General features: G+C 39.6%; 1 protein-coding gene across 6 annotated transcripts in view; it reads left to right on the top strand.

Annotated features, from left to right (window-relative positions):
• Positions 1-13,558, top strand: part of LOC308198470 (mitogen-activated protein kinase kinase kinase 20-like) — an 81,136-nt gene that overhangs the window by 21,866 nt on the left and 45,712 nt on the right. For all 6 annotated transcript variants that reach the window (XM_080600902.1, XM_080600903.1, XM_080600905.1 and 3 more), the window contains 2 exons: positions 7,834-7,921; positions 13,106-13,207. In XM_080600902.1, coding sequence (XP_080457028.1) covers positions 7,834-7,921; positions 13,106-13,207 — 190 coding nt within the window. The remainder of the gene's footprint in view (positions 1-7,833; positions 7,922-13,105; positions 13,208-13,558) is intronic.

Here is a 13,558-nt window from a genome sequence, read left to right as displayed (position 1 = left end):
TTCTTCTGAGTTGTCTTATCCAGATCCCTTACTAATACTCTGCAGACCTCAGGCTGAAAATCAGTGCTCTAGCTGGATAAATATGGACTTAGTTCAGATACCTCTTTGACGTTATTTTCTCTGCTTATGTTCCTAAGCGCTGCAGAAAACTTCGTTGAAAGGTGTTTAGTTTTGCCCATCACTGTCATACCAGTATGTCTTTCCACAAGGTTGATAGGAGATTTGTAGTGACTTTGATCTCAGAAATAGTTTCCATAGATATTATTCCATTTGTTGGGTTTGAAAAGATTAAGATGTTGCATATTAGCCATGATACCCGTAATATTTTTGGCTGGAGGATGAGAGTGGAGTGGAGTGAGCAGGAGGCCAGAAAGTTTTCATGTTTAATTATTCCCTGGTATTTTCAAAATATTGTGGGTTTTGCTGCTGTACTCCATTATTCAAAGCAAGTTTGTGTTCAGAATCCGTGAGAGGAAATGGAAAAGTTTCCTGACATTGAGAGAAGAAATAATTGCTGAAAACAGACTGCTCTATGGGAGCTCAGGTATTTCAGACGTGCTGTTCAGTCCACACATCAATTGTTTCTACTCAGTTGCTGGTGTTGCTTTGCAGTTGGAGACAGCTTCTCACTGTAAATTGACCTGAATAAAATATTTATGATATTGCTTATTTCTAAACTCTTACACCATTACAAATACATAGTTTACATGTTTTGAAGGTTCTACTAACTGTGAATACATATACGTGATATCTGTGCCTTTTTTTTTTTTGGTAAATGGTAGCGTAGTCGTACCTCAAAATGCAATTTTCAAGCTTGTTAAGCCTTTTGTAAGGATTTTCTGCAGACAGTATAGTTGTTTAATTTTATCCTAGATGCTGCAGATTCTTTTATACAGCCTCTTCTCTTTTTAACCCCCTGTCATGGGGAAGACCAGCATGATCCTGCAATCACTTGGTTACTTCTGGGTGGACTCTGTTTGCTCAGCTGAGGTCCTGCAGTGGCAAGATCAAGTCAGTTAGCTTCATCTAAATTCTTTTTACTGTATAAGGCAGAGGGTCTACTGCCACATAGCAAGGAAAAATCTTACTGTGATTGTTGGGAGGGACTAACTTGCTTTCCATGAGCTGAGCAAACCTTTATTTTACGGTATTTTGATGGGGATGTTCTGAATTCACTAGATAGTATTTCTAATGCCATAATCTTCAAATTATCTTTAAAACTGCCAAGTTAGATTGGTATTAAAGTTTACAGGACATTGTGAAACTCGGTTTTCTTTTCAAATGGTCAATATCCAATATATTTTACTACTAAAAAAAATGCTACAACGTAGAAGTCAATGCAAGGTATTTTAAATGGTCTGTTTCTGCCACTGTATTTCCAAAAATGAGAATAAAAATTGTGTGGTGATATAATACAGCAGATTTTAAATGACTATAAGACAATTGTATAGCAATGAGAGTTTGTTACTTTCCTTTATTTTTCCACTTTCAATCTCTGGAGCTTCAACAGTGTAGGACGTAATTTTGGATGCAAATCTGATGCTTTGAAACGTGCTCAATCAAAATTCTTTTAAATACATGTTTTGTATGTCATAGTAGATGTACTTAGGAGAATGTAATTCTGCTGTTTACAACATTGCTGGTGGTATCAATCTGAGAATGTAATTTAACCCTTATCTTCTATGTGGTTTACAAAACAGTATCCCAATAACACTGAATATATGGCTGTCTTCTAAGTCATAAGAAATGCTAAGTTTTAACTTCTCAGTAATGGGCTATAAAAAAAAGCTTTTAATAGGGTAAGTGGTCCTCTAAGTGAATACAAAAAATGAACCCCAGCCTCACACAACTTTAAGTAAGATGCAGCAATAGTTTTAAGTATTGTGAGTGCCTTTTGAGATAGTTGATAACACGTTTGTGCTGTGAGAGTGCCACACTCATCAAAACACGTGATAACTGTTTATTGCAGTTAAAAGATCTCACTGAGGATCCTTTGATTTTGCCATGCTGATGTGTTTTTCTTCCTGCTTTCTTATTATCAAAGACAATTTGGTAGGTTTAACAAACATTCTGTTAATGGGATTATCAGTGCGCTTTGCTTATTAATAGCCTTCTTTTTGGAGACACCAGAGCACAAAACCTTTTTTTTTTTTTCCTTACAAAACTTTGAGAAAGCAGACAAAACAGTAGGCAAATTCCTAAGTTTTTAGTTTGTATCTGCTTGATTTTCTTTTTAATGTTCCAAACTGTAGTAATTGAATAATATCCCTGCTGAATAATTGTTCTTAGGTGTTGTATATTTCTGAAACTCCTTAGGTCTTCCTTTATTTATTGCATGTTTTGACTTGAATGTTTATCACCAATAATAGATTGTGTAATGAAAATAATCTAGAAAGAGCTAAATTACATAAACTGTTTCCATATCCTGCTTATTAAGAGCTATATTCAGTTTAACTTTTTAAAAAGGATAGAAAGAATGAAGTAATGAAAAATAATTTGCTTTGGGTAATTTCTGGCTCCTGTCAAAACCTTAGCATTATTTTCAAAGAATCTCCATGGCATTGTATAATATTTATGTTAAAACATGTAAAACATAAATATCTTCTGGAAAAGTATCTGTTTTTTGGTTTAATGATTTGTCAGCATTACATAAAGAAATCATAAACCTGTAGTTTTAGTTGCTGATTATTTTTCAGACATAATATTCAGACAATGTTTTGGGCTCCTTTACCCAGGGAAATGAATCTTATATGATAGCTCTGCCTCCCTCCTTCCAATAACTTCTGAGCTAATTTACTCTCCTATTGTCAGCTGTGTTTGAGAAAGGATTGAGCAATATTTTATTCTCACCTTTCATAGTTTTCATAGAGGAGAGAGGATCCTCCCCCCCCCCCCCCAATAGATTAAAAACTGTATTGTAAGGGGCAGTGTGGTGTATTAGACATGAATTAATTCACAGGAAAGCACTTCTGAGGTATTGGGAAGCTGCAATTTTAATGGACACTGAATGAATGTATTTTTCATCAGAGGTCTGTAAATAAAGGTTTAGGATTAATCTGTGTTAGCATTCTATTTTTTTATTTGATTTGATTGTTGGAATCATTTTAATAAAGCATCAGCTGGCCTCTTACAGCTGCCCTTTTAATAGACTGTAAAGACATGAGAGTTGCTAAGTCGCAAACCTCCCAAGAACATGACAAAGGTCAAAGCCTTTAAACTGCTACAAGACTTGGAAAAAAAATCTTTTTAAAGCTGCCTTAAGTGTGTATAAAATACCTCCTTAATAAATGTGACAAACATTTCTTTGGAAAAGTAAATAACCAAACTATTGCACAATATAATAATAAATATTAGAAGGCACTTAAGGATTGTTGTATTAATCAGATTCCTTGAGTAGCTAACCATTTCTAACCCTGTAATTTTGCACAGAGCGACGGTGTCTCTTGCTGTGCAATTAACTGATTTATTAACAGCAGAGTTTGTTGGCTGCTGGCTGCCTTGATGTCCTTGCATTTATTTCCCATGTAAGTCCCAAACCAGCGGGCTCAGACCAGGGTAGAAGGCAGGCAGTACTTTGTCCTTTCCAGCCAGCTGCTCCACAGGTACCCAGAAGAAATGGTGATTAAGTTGCTGTGGGACTGCTTTGTCCAGACTTGAGCAAAAAAGTCTTTTGATGCTGAGAAAACACTGTAGACAGATGTTCTTTTGCAGATCCAGCTGTGCTGGTGGAATACATTCCGAGCTCAAGCTCTCAAATCATTTCTCTTGACTAGAAGTGTGAGTTTAACAACTTTCCAGCCCATTTTCAGGGCAGAGAAGAGTAACTCCATCAGAGTGAGTAGATTGGTCTTTGCTAACTTCAGCTGAATTGGGACGGGAGCTCTGACGAGAGCAGCTGGTGTGAGGAGCTGGCAGGCAACAACACAGCTGTACGCAGAGTGCCTCGGTCCGCAGCCTTGCTGCGTCTGCGGCTGCAATTAAAGATTTGACGATGAGGCCTTTTCTGCATTCCGGAGTAGTGCCAAATCAGCATCGGATGGCCATTGCCCACACCTGCAGTCAGCGCTGACCTTGAAGATGTTTTCAGAGCTAAGCTGCTTGCTGTTCCCTCCATGTACCTCAGCAGGCCTTGGGTCTACTGGCACCAACACGGTGTTGCCCTGAGCAGGAGGCCTCGGAGGAGGAGCTGCTGGAGGCTGGTGGGGCCCTGTGCAGCTCAGGCCTTCCACTGGCAGGGCGGCTTCTCGCCTCTTGATCCACATCTTGGTGGATCTGTAGGGCAGAGTAGGCATAAACGCAGTGACAGCAGGCTGCTTGGAGCTAGCACGTGGTGTCTCTGCGGCTTGCTTCGACCACTAATTGTGCTGCTGGCCACACTGAAAAGCCACGTTGATGATGTCTGTTCAGCAATTGCTAAATACTGACAAGGCCAAGAAGAAAACCCTGATTTTACTTGCTGAAAACATTCAAGATACTAGTTATTTCTGCATAGCTATTTGGACTAGAAGGGTGAGAGCAATACTAGCGGCTCTCGAGGCAGCTGTAGTAGCGTGTCAGCCATAGATGAGGTAATTGACATTTTCACTTATGTCAATAGGCAGAGATTAAACAGGCATAAAAAGAAATTATCCATTAAGCACTGTGATCCAGTCCATGGTTCATAGTACACAATTAGTTTGTACACTGAGGGATTATCTGAGTTCCTACTTATACTGTAGTTGTGTCACAAATAACTTGACTGGGTTTGATTTACATTAGTGCTACAAGAACCACTAAGTGAGAATTCAGTTAAAATGTTTTTAATGTAATTTACTCAGACCTTGACTTTCTTTATAAAATTCAACCACTATCAAGAGTGTGTATTAGGTTTGTTTAGACTTCTGAATCTTTTTGCCTTCAAGAAGTGGTATATAGTCTGTTGTTCCCTTTAGCAGCACTCAGGCAAGGAACACCGTTTCACCCATGCTTGTGGTGTAACTACAAGGTTGATAGTTTTAGCATGGTTTGTTGATTGATAACAAACAGACTGTGACTAAGCTTATCATGGGACTGAACACAATATTCAACTCCATTGCAATCACCTTGTCTGTCTGAAGAAGTCCAAGTAGTTTGTATCAGTGTGTGTGGGGTGTGCCTTTCCTTCATCTGAGCATCCTCTAGTTCTGTTTCAATCCAACATTAAAAAAATATATATATAATAAAGTAACTGAAGACTTGTTACTTGCCTTCACCATGGCTTTAGAAGGAAATTGATGCTCATTTAGGTTATATAAGATAGATAGCACCTTTACCAAAGGAAGCGAGTGTGTCATACCCAAGCCATAGAGGGCTGAGTTCTTAAATGGCCTCCAGGTAGATAGATGCATTGTAAGATTTTCTTCCAGGCATCTAGGAATTTGGGATTTAACAATGAGTTTGGTGCTTAAAGGTGATTCTAAATATTCTTGTAAGTGCCTAAGAGGCCTTTGAAATACTGGTCTATAACTATCACTTTATAATTTGTTATGTGAAGGTCACAATCTTTCATTGAAATATGGCACCTTCTGGTCAAAAATAGTACAAAAGCTTCAAAGATGTGGATTGACTTGCATCTGATTCTCGCTGTAAGGAGTAGGTGTCTTTAAATTGCCTAATATATTTCACAGCTGATCTACAGCAACTGAAAAGAGCAAAGCATGAAAGGAATAGTCTAGAATTGCTAGTGCTAACAGCAGAGTGATTAAAACTGTTTAGAAAGGATTTCTTTTACGAGTAATGGTCCTTAGAAAGAGTTGGCAATTTCTTCTTCTCTGGTTCCTAATTTGGGATATCTGTGTGCAATTAGAAGGTGCCTTTCCTTATGCTTAGATGGAAGCTTGCTTTGGCGTCTGTTAAATCCAAGTTTAGAATATGAACGTCAATTTTAAGATGATGTTAATAACCTCAGTCTACACAGCATTTCTTCAAACTCCTGGAATTTGATCTTCATGTGCAGTATACTGTAAATAAGATAATCTTGGAAATTCAGAAATAATTATTTCTAAGTAATGAGAGCAGTTACAGCCCCTCCTGTTGCCCAGTGGCTCCAGTGGGGCTCCTGGGGGCTCAGCAGCCTCTTGTGTGGGGCTGACAGCAGCCAGTGGGCCTGGCTGCGGCGGGGCAAAGGGCTGCGCTCCTTGCCTGTGCTCATCCCACAGTGGTTTTGGTCATTCTCCAAAAGATTTGTCTAGTGCTACTTCTGTGGCAAGGACCTGAATGCCTCATACCCCAGGAAAGTTAAACAGGGGGCCAGTCATTTCAATTCTCTCACGGCCTATTTCGGTACGTATGTTGTAAATGTCAGCAAGTAGTTTGCACAGTGTTTTGAATACATGGATTTTAAGTACTGTACAAGAAGATGGTTGTATTCAAGAAAAGATGGTTGATTCAAGAAAAGACAGCCTAGAGAGTTTGTCCAATGATGCTTGTGGCCTGGTGTACCTGTTTCATTTCTAACAGTATTCAGGTAGACAGTCAAGGAGTACTGGGTCTCTTGTTTATCCAGCAGGAGTGCTGGTAGGAATTAGAGGACATTCCCCAATTTAGTATTTCCTGAAGAAGATTAAAGCATAATACAAAAAATTTTTGAAGCGTAGGGGGCTCTGCTAGCCCACGGAGGTAGAGTTTTGAATGAGTAGGCTGTCACCAGTATCCCAGAGGATGCTACCGAAGGAGGTTGGAGGGTGCTGCTGGTACAACCTGCAGTGCTGCAGCTGCAGGAGTCTGGCGCAGAGCAGGTGGAGGGCAGAGCTCCTGCTGCCACAGCCCTGCCTGGCATGGCAGATCCCGCTCAGACCCTGCAGCTGCCTCTAGGAGTGTATCTGTTCATCTGCAGGCAAGTCTTCCTACATTCACTTAGATAGCTGCCAGTTAAGTTCTTGGATGGCCTTGCGGATGAGTCGTGGCCTGCAGTGTGATTTTCTGGGAACAACATAGGTTTTAAAAATGATTTTTCTGATACTGTCTGTAAGTAATGCATTGTTAGAGGAAAAAAAGTGTAATGTTATATATCTGTATTTGTACAATACTTAGATTTGTTTAAAAAAATGTTTCTAAAATATCTGGAATATTTATTTTAATGCACTATAGAGGTAAAAAGAGGCAAAACTGTTGTGAGACCTCAAAGGAAACATCTGTCTTTTTCCCTCAAAAAACAGGGGGACTACGTGTCTTAATTTCTGTGGATACATTCTCATTTCTTGCAGTCTCTCTGTCAAACCTAGAAGCATTTTTCAAGTGGAATTCAAAGATTTTGTTTATTTATCCAGAATTTTTAAACATCTGCAGCCTTCTCTGAGAAGCAGTTTCAACTGCACCGCTGGCTATTTGGCAATCTCAAGCATGCTTGCTGTGCATATTCGATTAGACTCTACAGCGCATGCCTAGCAAACTCCATGTCTCCAGTAAACATCAGATTGAACTGTGTGTGCACGGTATGCTCTAACAGCCTGGAGCTCTGGACTTGCTGAACGCACAGTGCTCTGTGCACAAACACAAATTCTGGATAGAACTGCCACAACCCTGCCAAAAATCCTGGGTCTTTCTTTGAACAAAATTTTCCAGGGCCTTCAGTTTTTCCAGACTTAGCTTCTACATCTGTGCCTTGGTCATGAAAGAATTGTATGATCTTTTTTCCAAACATACTAAGCATTCATCTGCCAAACTATCTCATGTGGTTTTCAAATGCCAATCATTTGTGAACAGTCTTTCTTATATATGTGTGTGTATATATATCCATGGGGGTCTAAAATAAACTAATGTAGTAAATGCACTGTTCTTAATTGCCTACCTTTTTTGTTTGCTTGTTTTCAACAGGCAGAAATACTCAGTGTGCTCAGTCACAAAAACATCATTCAGTTCTATGGAGCTGTCATTGAACCTCCCAATTATGGCATAGTTACAGGTAAGCATTTCTTGTCTGACCTTCATCTTGATTCTGTCAAACTCTGATATTAGGAGGAATTAACTTTACCCGATTTCAGTGTTTTCTAACTGTTCTGGCCTCCTTTGAATGTTACAATGCTCAGCACCACCTACCTCAGCATGAATGGGAGCGCTGGAAGTGGGAGCCATACTGCTAGCAGTTGGATCATGGGGCATTCTTAATGCCCAAATTCAGCACTGCTTTAGATGGAAGCTTTGACTGTGTTTTCTTACCCTTTTCTGAGATTTTCATAAGTTCTCACAAGCACTGTGAAAAGAGAAGACTGAGAGTCTGCTCAGAGCAGAGTTGCACCATGAATTCTGCCTGTACTAAAAAAAATGAGAATCTACATTGTGAACTTCCCTTCCACAGGAAGAACTTGAAACAGAGTCAATGATTTATTAGACACCATAAGACAATTCCCTTTATTCACTGGAACCTGGGTTTCATTCATTCTTGCATTTCTAGAATTATGTGGAGGTTATTTTTAAGTGTGTGGTAGTGGTGTTGTTTTTCTTATCACCCTTTTAAGCTTCCTTCCCTTATCTTACGATTTGGTGCAGATTAAAAAAAAAATACATTACAGATTATATGATTTTTTACCTTCTCCTGTACAGGAGAAACTAGGTAAGATGGCAACAGAAAATACACCTAAAGCAAAGAAATCTACAATCTGCTGAAACAATGTTTGGAGAGAGAAAAACCATGAAAGTGTGGATTAGGGGATGTCTTTTGTCAGGGCTGTAACACATCAGAGAATTTGACTGTAAAGAGTAGTGTACTGACCAAATGCATGTGTTACAAATCTAAGGGCTTTTAATGAAGATTTTACCCTTGTCTTCCGCTATTTACTTGTCTACTCTGTGTACATGATTAGTGGGTTGATGCTCAGCAAGCACTTTACTATACTTTTCTGTTATCCAGTGCATACAGTGGTAGAGAAGTTGGGAATGTTTTTCATGATCATTTTTACAAAAGAAGAGAATTCCCTTGACTTGATCATAATGCTCTTATTCAAAAAGGACTTCTTTACTTTAGGCATAGGGGACATTTATCTCATCACCACCACCTATTTAAGGTTTGCATGTGACACAGTCTAATATCAGTTTGAAATGCTGCCATTTAGATTTTTACTGTTCTCCGAATCTTTATGAAAGACAGGATTGGAGCTGGTATTAATGTACTCATCTCTTTCTCTTCCCGTACAACATTTTCAGAAACTTCTGATCAGAGAGGCAACCTTCAGCACTGCAGTTCTGTTTGTGTGGCCACAGGCATAGGGTTGGTGCAGCTGCCAGGAAAAGGCATTTCTATCACAGGGCTGTCCCACCACAATGCAGGTCTAGCTGTTATCTGTCACCTGCTGGGCAGGTGTGAGGAAATCCAGAACCTGGTCTTTATGAATGTAGATAACACCAAGCTGTCTGTAGGCAGTATCATCTGCTTGTCGACCTTTTCTGCCCTGGCCAGGGTTTCATTTTAGTGTAAGCTTCTCCAGGAGCTTCTGCTGCAAAGGGTCCACCCAGCATCATGTGCTGGAAAAAGTACAACTTCTAATCAGCTGTTTAAATCCCTCTGATGGTGGACAGAACCTGTGAAAATTCAGTTATTTCTACCTGTCTCTTAGACCTCCTGTTATCACAGTAGATGGCAGTGTAATCCGGTGGGAGCACTTGTGAGATACGGAACTGCTGTATTTACAGGCATATCAGGCTACTGGAGGTCGCAGTGTTGAAGCCAGTACTCCGGGGTGCATGAAGGGTGTCCACAGCCTGCACCACTTGGAGCATGGATTGGTGATAACATACCAGAAAGGAACTTAAATACCTGGTTTAAGCAGTAAAAATAGTAAAAAGTTAATAAGTCAGGTCATATAATATAATTATTTGTAATGTAGGTTTAATAAGTGTAAACCAGAGAGCAGACTAACAAAGCAAATGTGTAATCAACACCTCAGAATGATGTCTGGATCAGAAAGTCCTCAGTTTGATCTCACAAAAGGTCAGTGTTCAGAGAAGGTCATTTGACCTGCTTGCCAGTCACAGGACGGAGAACAGCTAAAGTGGTTTATTATGTCATTGGGAATGGGGACTCTTTAACTGTCTGTGAGAAGGAGACTATACTCTGTGTGGTCCAACCACTTTGTTATTTGAGGAGCTCTGAATCCATCCTGGCTAAGGAAAAAATGTTTTTTATTAAACTGCATTGGGTTCTCCGTGCAACTTCCAGGGAGTCTGGAGTCCCTTGGGTTGGAAGGGGAGCAAGGCTCCATTTTCCCACACTGTTTTCAAATGGGAGCGTGGCTACTGAGAAAAGAAATGCTAATTGTGCTTGACTTATCTTTTAGAGAGATGTTCACTCCATGGTCTTCTGGGTAGTTTTCAGTGCTGCAGTCTCAATCTTGTGTTTAGTCAGAGATCCATGTCTTGCAAGAGAAAATCCCAAGCAAGAAATCCTAAGAACTTAATGATTCTTGAAAATGATGGAGATTAGGGCATTCAGCCAAGCATTGGCATGTACTGAGTATTGGCTGTACATAATATCTTATGTGGGATTGTCAGATAGTTCTCTGAGAATGCCCTGTAGGAATGAGAAAAGCTACATGTGCAGTCAAAACGTGTTTCCCCCACTGGGATGTATGTCAGTGTTACAACTCATCATTCAGCCCCTCGAGCTGCTGACATGAATCACATCGTTCTAGATGTCGTTGACTGCCAACAGCAGTCTTGATGTCTAGCTTTCAGATCTGGTTTTCGATCACTGCTGCTTCCTCCCTAAAGATTCTTGCAGCTTGTGTGTCCCCTCTGTGCAGAAGCGTACGGTATATTCCACAGGAAGGGGACGGTTTGCTATTCACAACTTTTCTTTCTGAAGCAAATACCTCTTATTCTTTATTGAAAAAAAAAATATCCTGACAAGATAATTTTCAAATCCATATCCCCCTTGTAAAAACCCATGGCACGATAAATACGGAGGAGAAATACTAAAGGATTGAGCTGTGTTTATTGAAGATTGCTTGTCTCCATTCACACAGAGCAGCAAAGGGCTCCGGGATCTCAGTTATCCCTGACCCTGGCGGATCAAATTATGCATTGTAAAGGCATGCAGTGTGCAGCCAGCCTATTCCTGAAGAATCCATTTATAAGATATATAATGACATCATGGGTAAAAAAAAGCTGATGTTTTAATTGAGGAAATGTGCAGGTCAGCAGCTTGGTCCTCTTTCGGTGACATCAGAAGCAGCGTGCCTGTCTCCTGCAGGGGCTCCTTGCAGCTGACGGTCCTGCAGCACTGAAACAAAACTAACTTGCCACTAGAGTGTTTGCTTGCAAGTGACTTCCTATTTACTCCCTCTTTCCTTTCATTTAGCAATGGGATCTTCTCATATCGCCTCCCATATTCTAGGCTGCAGATTCTGTCTTGTCCCAGAGTTTCCTTCCCTACTCAGTAATTTCCCCATGGTTTCAATTTCACTGGTGTGGAGCAATGTTTACTTTGTATGCCTTTAGCCTATGATGTATCTATCGTTCATTGATTAATACTATTACAAACAGCAATCCAGGTATATTTTGTCATCTTAGGGGGGATGGATTTTGTTGCTGCTTTCAAATGGCAGAAATTAAGCATTTCAATTGTATACCAGGTGGTTTGCCTCATTAGCTATGAAGATTTTGGGAATCTTGTAAGTGGGTTTTAAATTCTGCAGATTGCCCAAGGAGCACACTGAACAGCCTTTGGAGAGAGGGGCGAAAGGCTTGGAATTGCTTCTTGCATCCCCTTACTCTTTGTGCTACTTTGGCTACACACGGTGGCACGTGCTCACTCTGTCCTGGCAATCAGAAAGAAGAAAATGTATCAGCTTCTTCAGCTGACGAGCAATATCTTGCATTTGTTCATGGTTCACCAAAAAAACTAAATAAGCATAAAGCTTATTGGGGAAATAACAGTAAATACTAAACAAAGGAGCTACAGCCTTTAGGCTGCTGAATGTGACCTGCTGCACATGGAGATTTGCCCAACTTTGCTTTAGTGTTAAGTCTGTAGTTTCTTCCATTCATTTTTTGTTAATGAATAAATTACTTGATCTGCTCTATTCTTGGATGGGGAAGTAGGAAAATTTAATTTTTAATGTCCCTTTCTACTTGCAAACCCATTCTTCCTAACAGAACACCATATATTTAATACCTGATTTTACTTTTTAAAAAACAAAATAATTATCCTTTGTTATGGGGCATAATTTAAACACAGAACTGCTGATCAGTGGGGAGTATCCTCTTTGAAATAATAGGGGAGATCTGGTACCACCAATCTCATCTGTTAACTGCTGTTCTGGTTGGGAGAGGAACGTTCACTGTTTAAATATGGAAGAATTTCAAGCTGTATAGAAGTGGCACTGTGGAGGTTTCTGTTGTTTCTACTTCCACATTTAAAAGTGTGTAGGTGTAATGAGCTTGGTATTCCAGCTCGCAGCCCTGTGAGCCCTGAAAGTCAGACTGGATTCTGTCTGTCACACTTGCAAACACCAATGGGCCGAAAAAGCCTTTGTTTCTACCTGCATGATCCTGCTGTAGGTTTCTGTAGGTGTAGGTGAAAGAAGTTAAGAAAAACTTCTGTTGATGCTGAATAAGGAGCTTAAGAAAACATCTTGCTTTCTTAGCTGTGCTGACTTGCCCTAGGCTGACAGAATATAAAGCAGTGAAAGCTTAACACCATTTGCATGCCAGCTGTAAAGTCACAAGTGGACTAAATTGCTCAGTGGCGTGTTACCATTTTTACATAGATCTCTCTCTGAACAGAACTATCCTTCATAAATCTTTAAAAAGAAAATAATCACCAGAACCTTTTACTCCAGAATTTGAACTGCCTTGCCTGAGCTCTCTTTACACCAGAGCTTTCTAACGCCTTTTAATTTTAAAGCCTGTCATTATACATTATTTTACATTTCTTTTCCCTTAGCAGTAAATTATGTCTGTGCTGGGACAGCCAGAACAAACTACTACTCTACTACTACACTACTAATGATGTTTGCTGCCGAATGCAAATTCTGTCATTAAGCTTGAAGTTGGCTGCTTTCTGCAACTGGCAGAGTTTCTATTAGATCTTTGAATTTAGGCGCAGTGTTTAAAACTGTCATGTGCTTTTTTTTCCTTTTTATTTTAATAGAGTATGCTTCTGCTGGCTCACTGTTTGATTACATTAATAGTAACAAAAGTGAAGAGATGGATATGGATCATATCATGACCTGGGCAACTGACATAGCTAAAGGTAAGCAAGACCAGTGGTACGTTATGTCTTACACAGTCAGCAAAGTGTAAAGCTGGAGATTCTTTCCCTATGAAGTCAGAAAAGCTTTCCTATACTTCCTTATTCAAATTGTCCATAAAAGAAAACAAACAATAACAAAAACATCAAACATTCGCTGTTTAATATGTTTCTTGATTATTCTGAGCTGGAAATCATTTCTGGAGTGAAAATGCCTTCTGTGAGCCAGTTTTACTTATGGTTTGCCCCTAAGTCCCAAGAGGATAATCTTGCTGATGTAGTGTAATTATGAGGTAAAGTGCATAATTATCCTTACATTTTATTTGAATTGGTATATTTTAGGAAGCTTGTTCT

Source organism: Anser brachyrhynchus, assembly GCF_964034855.1.
Source record: "Anser brachyrhynchus genome assembly, chromosome: 7".
NCBI lineage: Eukaryota > Metazoa > Chordata > Aves > Anseriformes > Anatidae > Anser > Anser brachyrhynchus.
The sequence above is the reverse complement of the archived record's forward strand: the minus strand, read 5'-3'. Positions and strand labels throughout refer to the sequence as shown.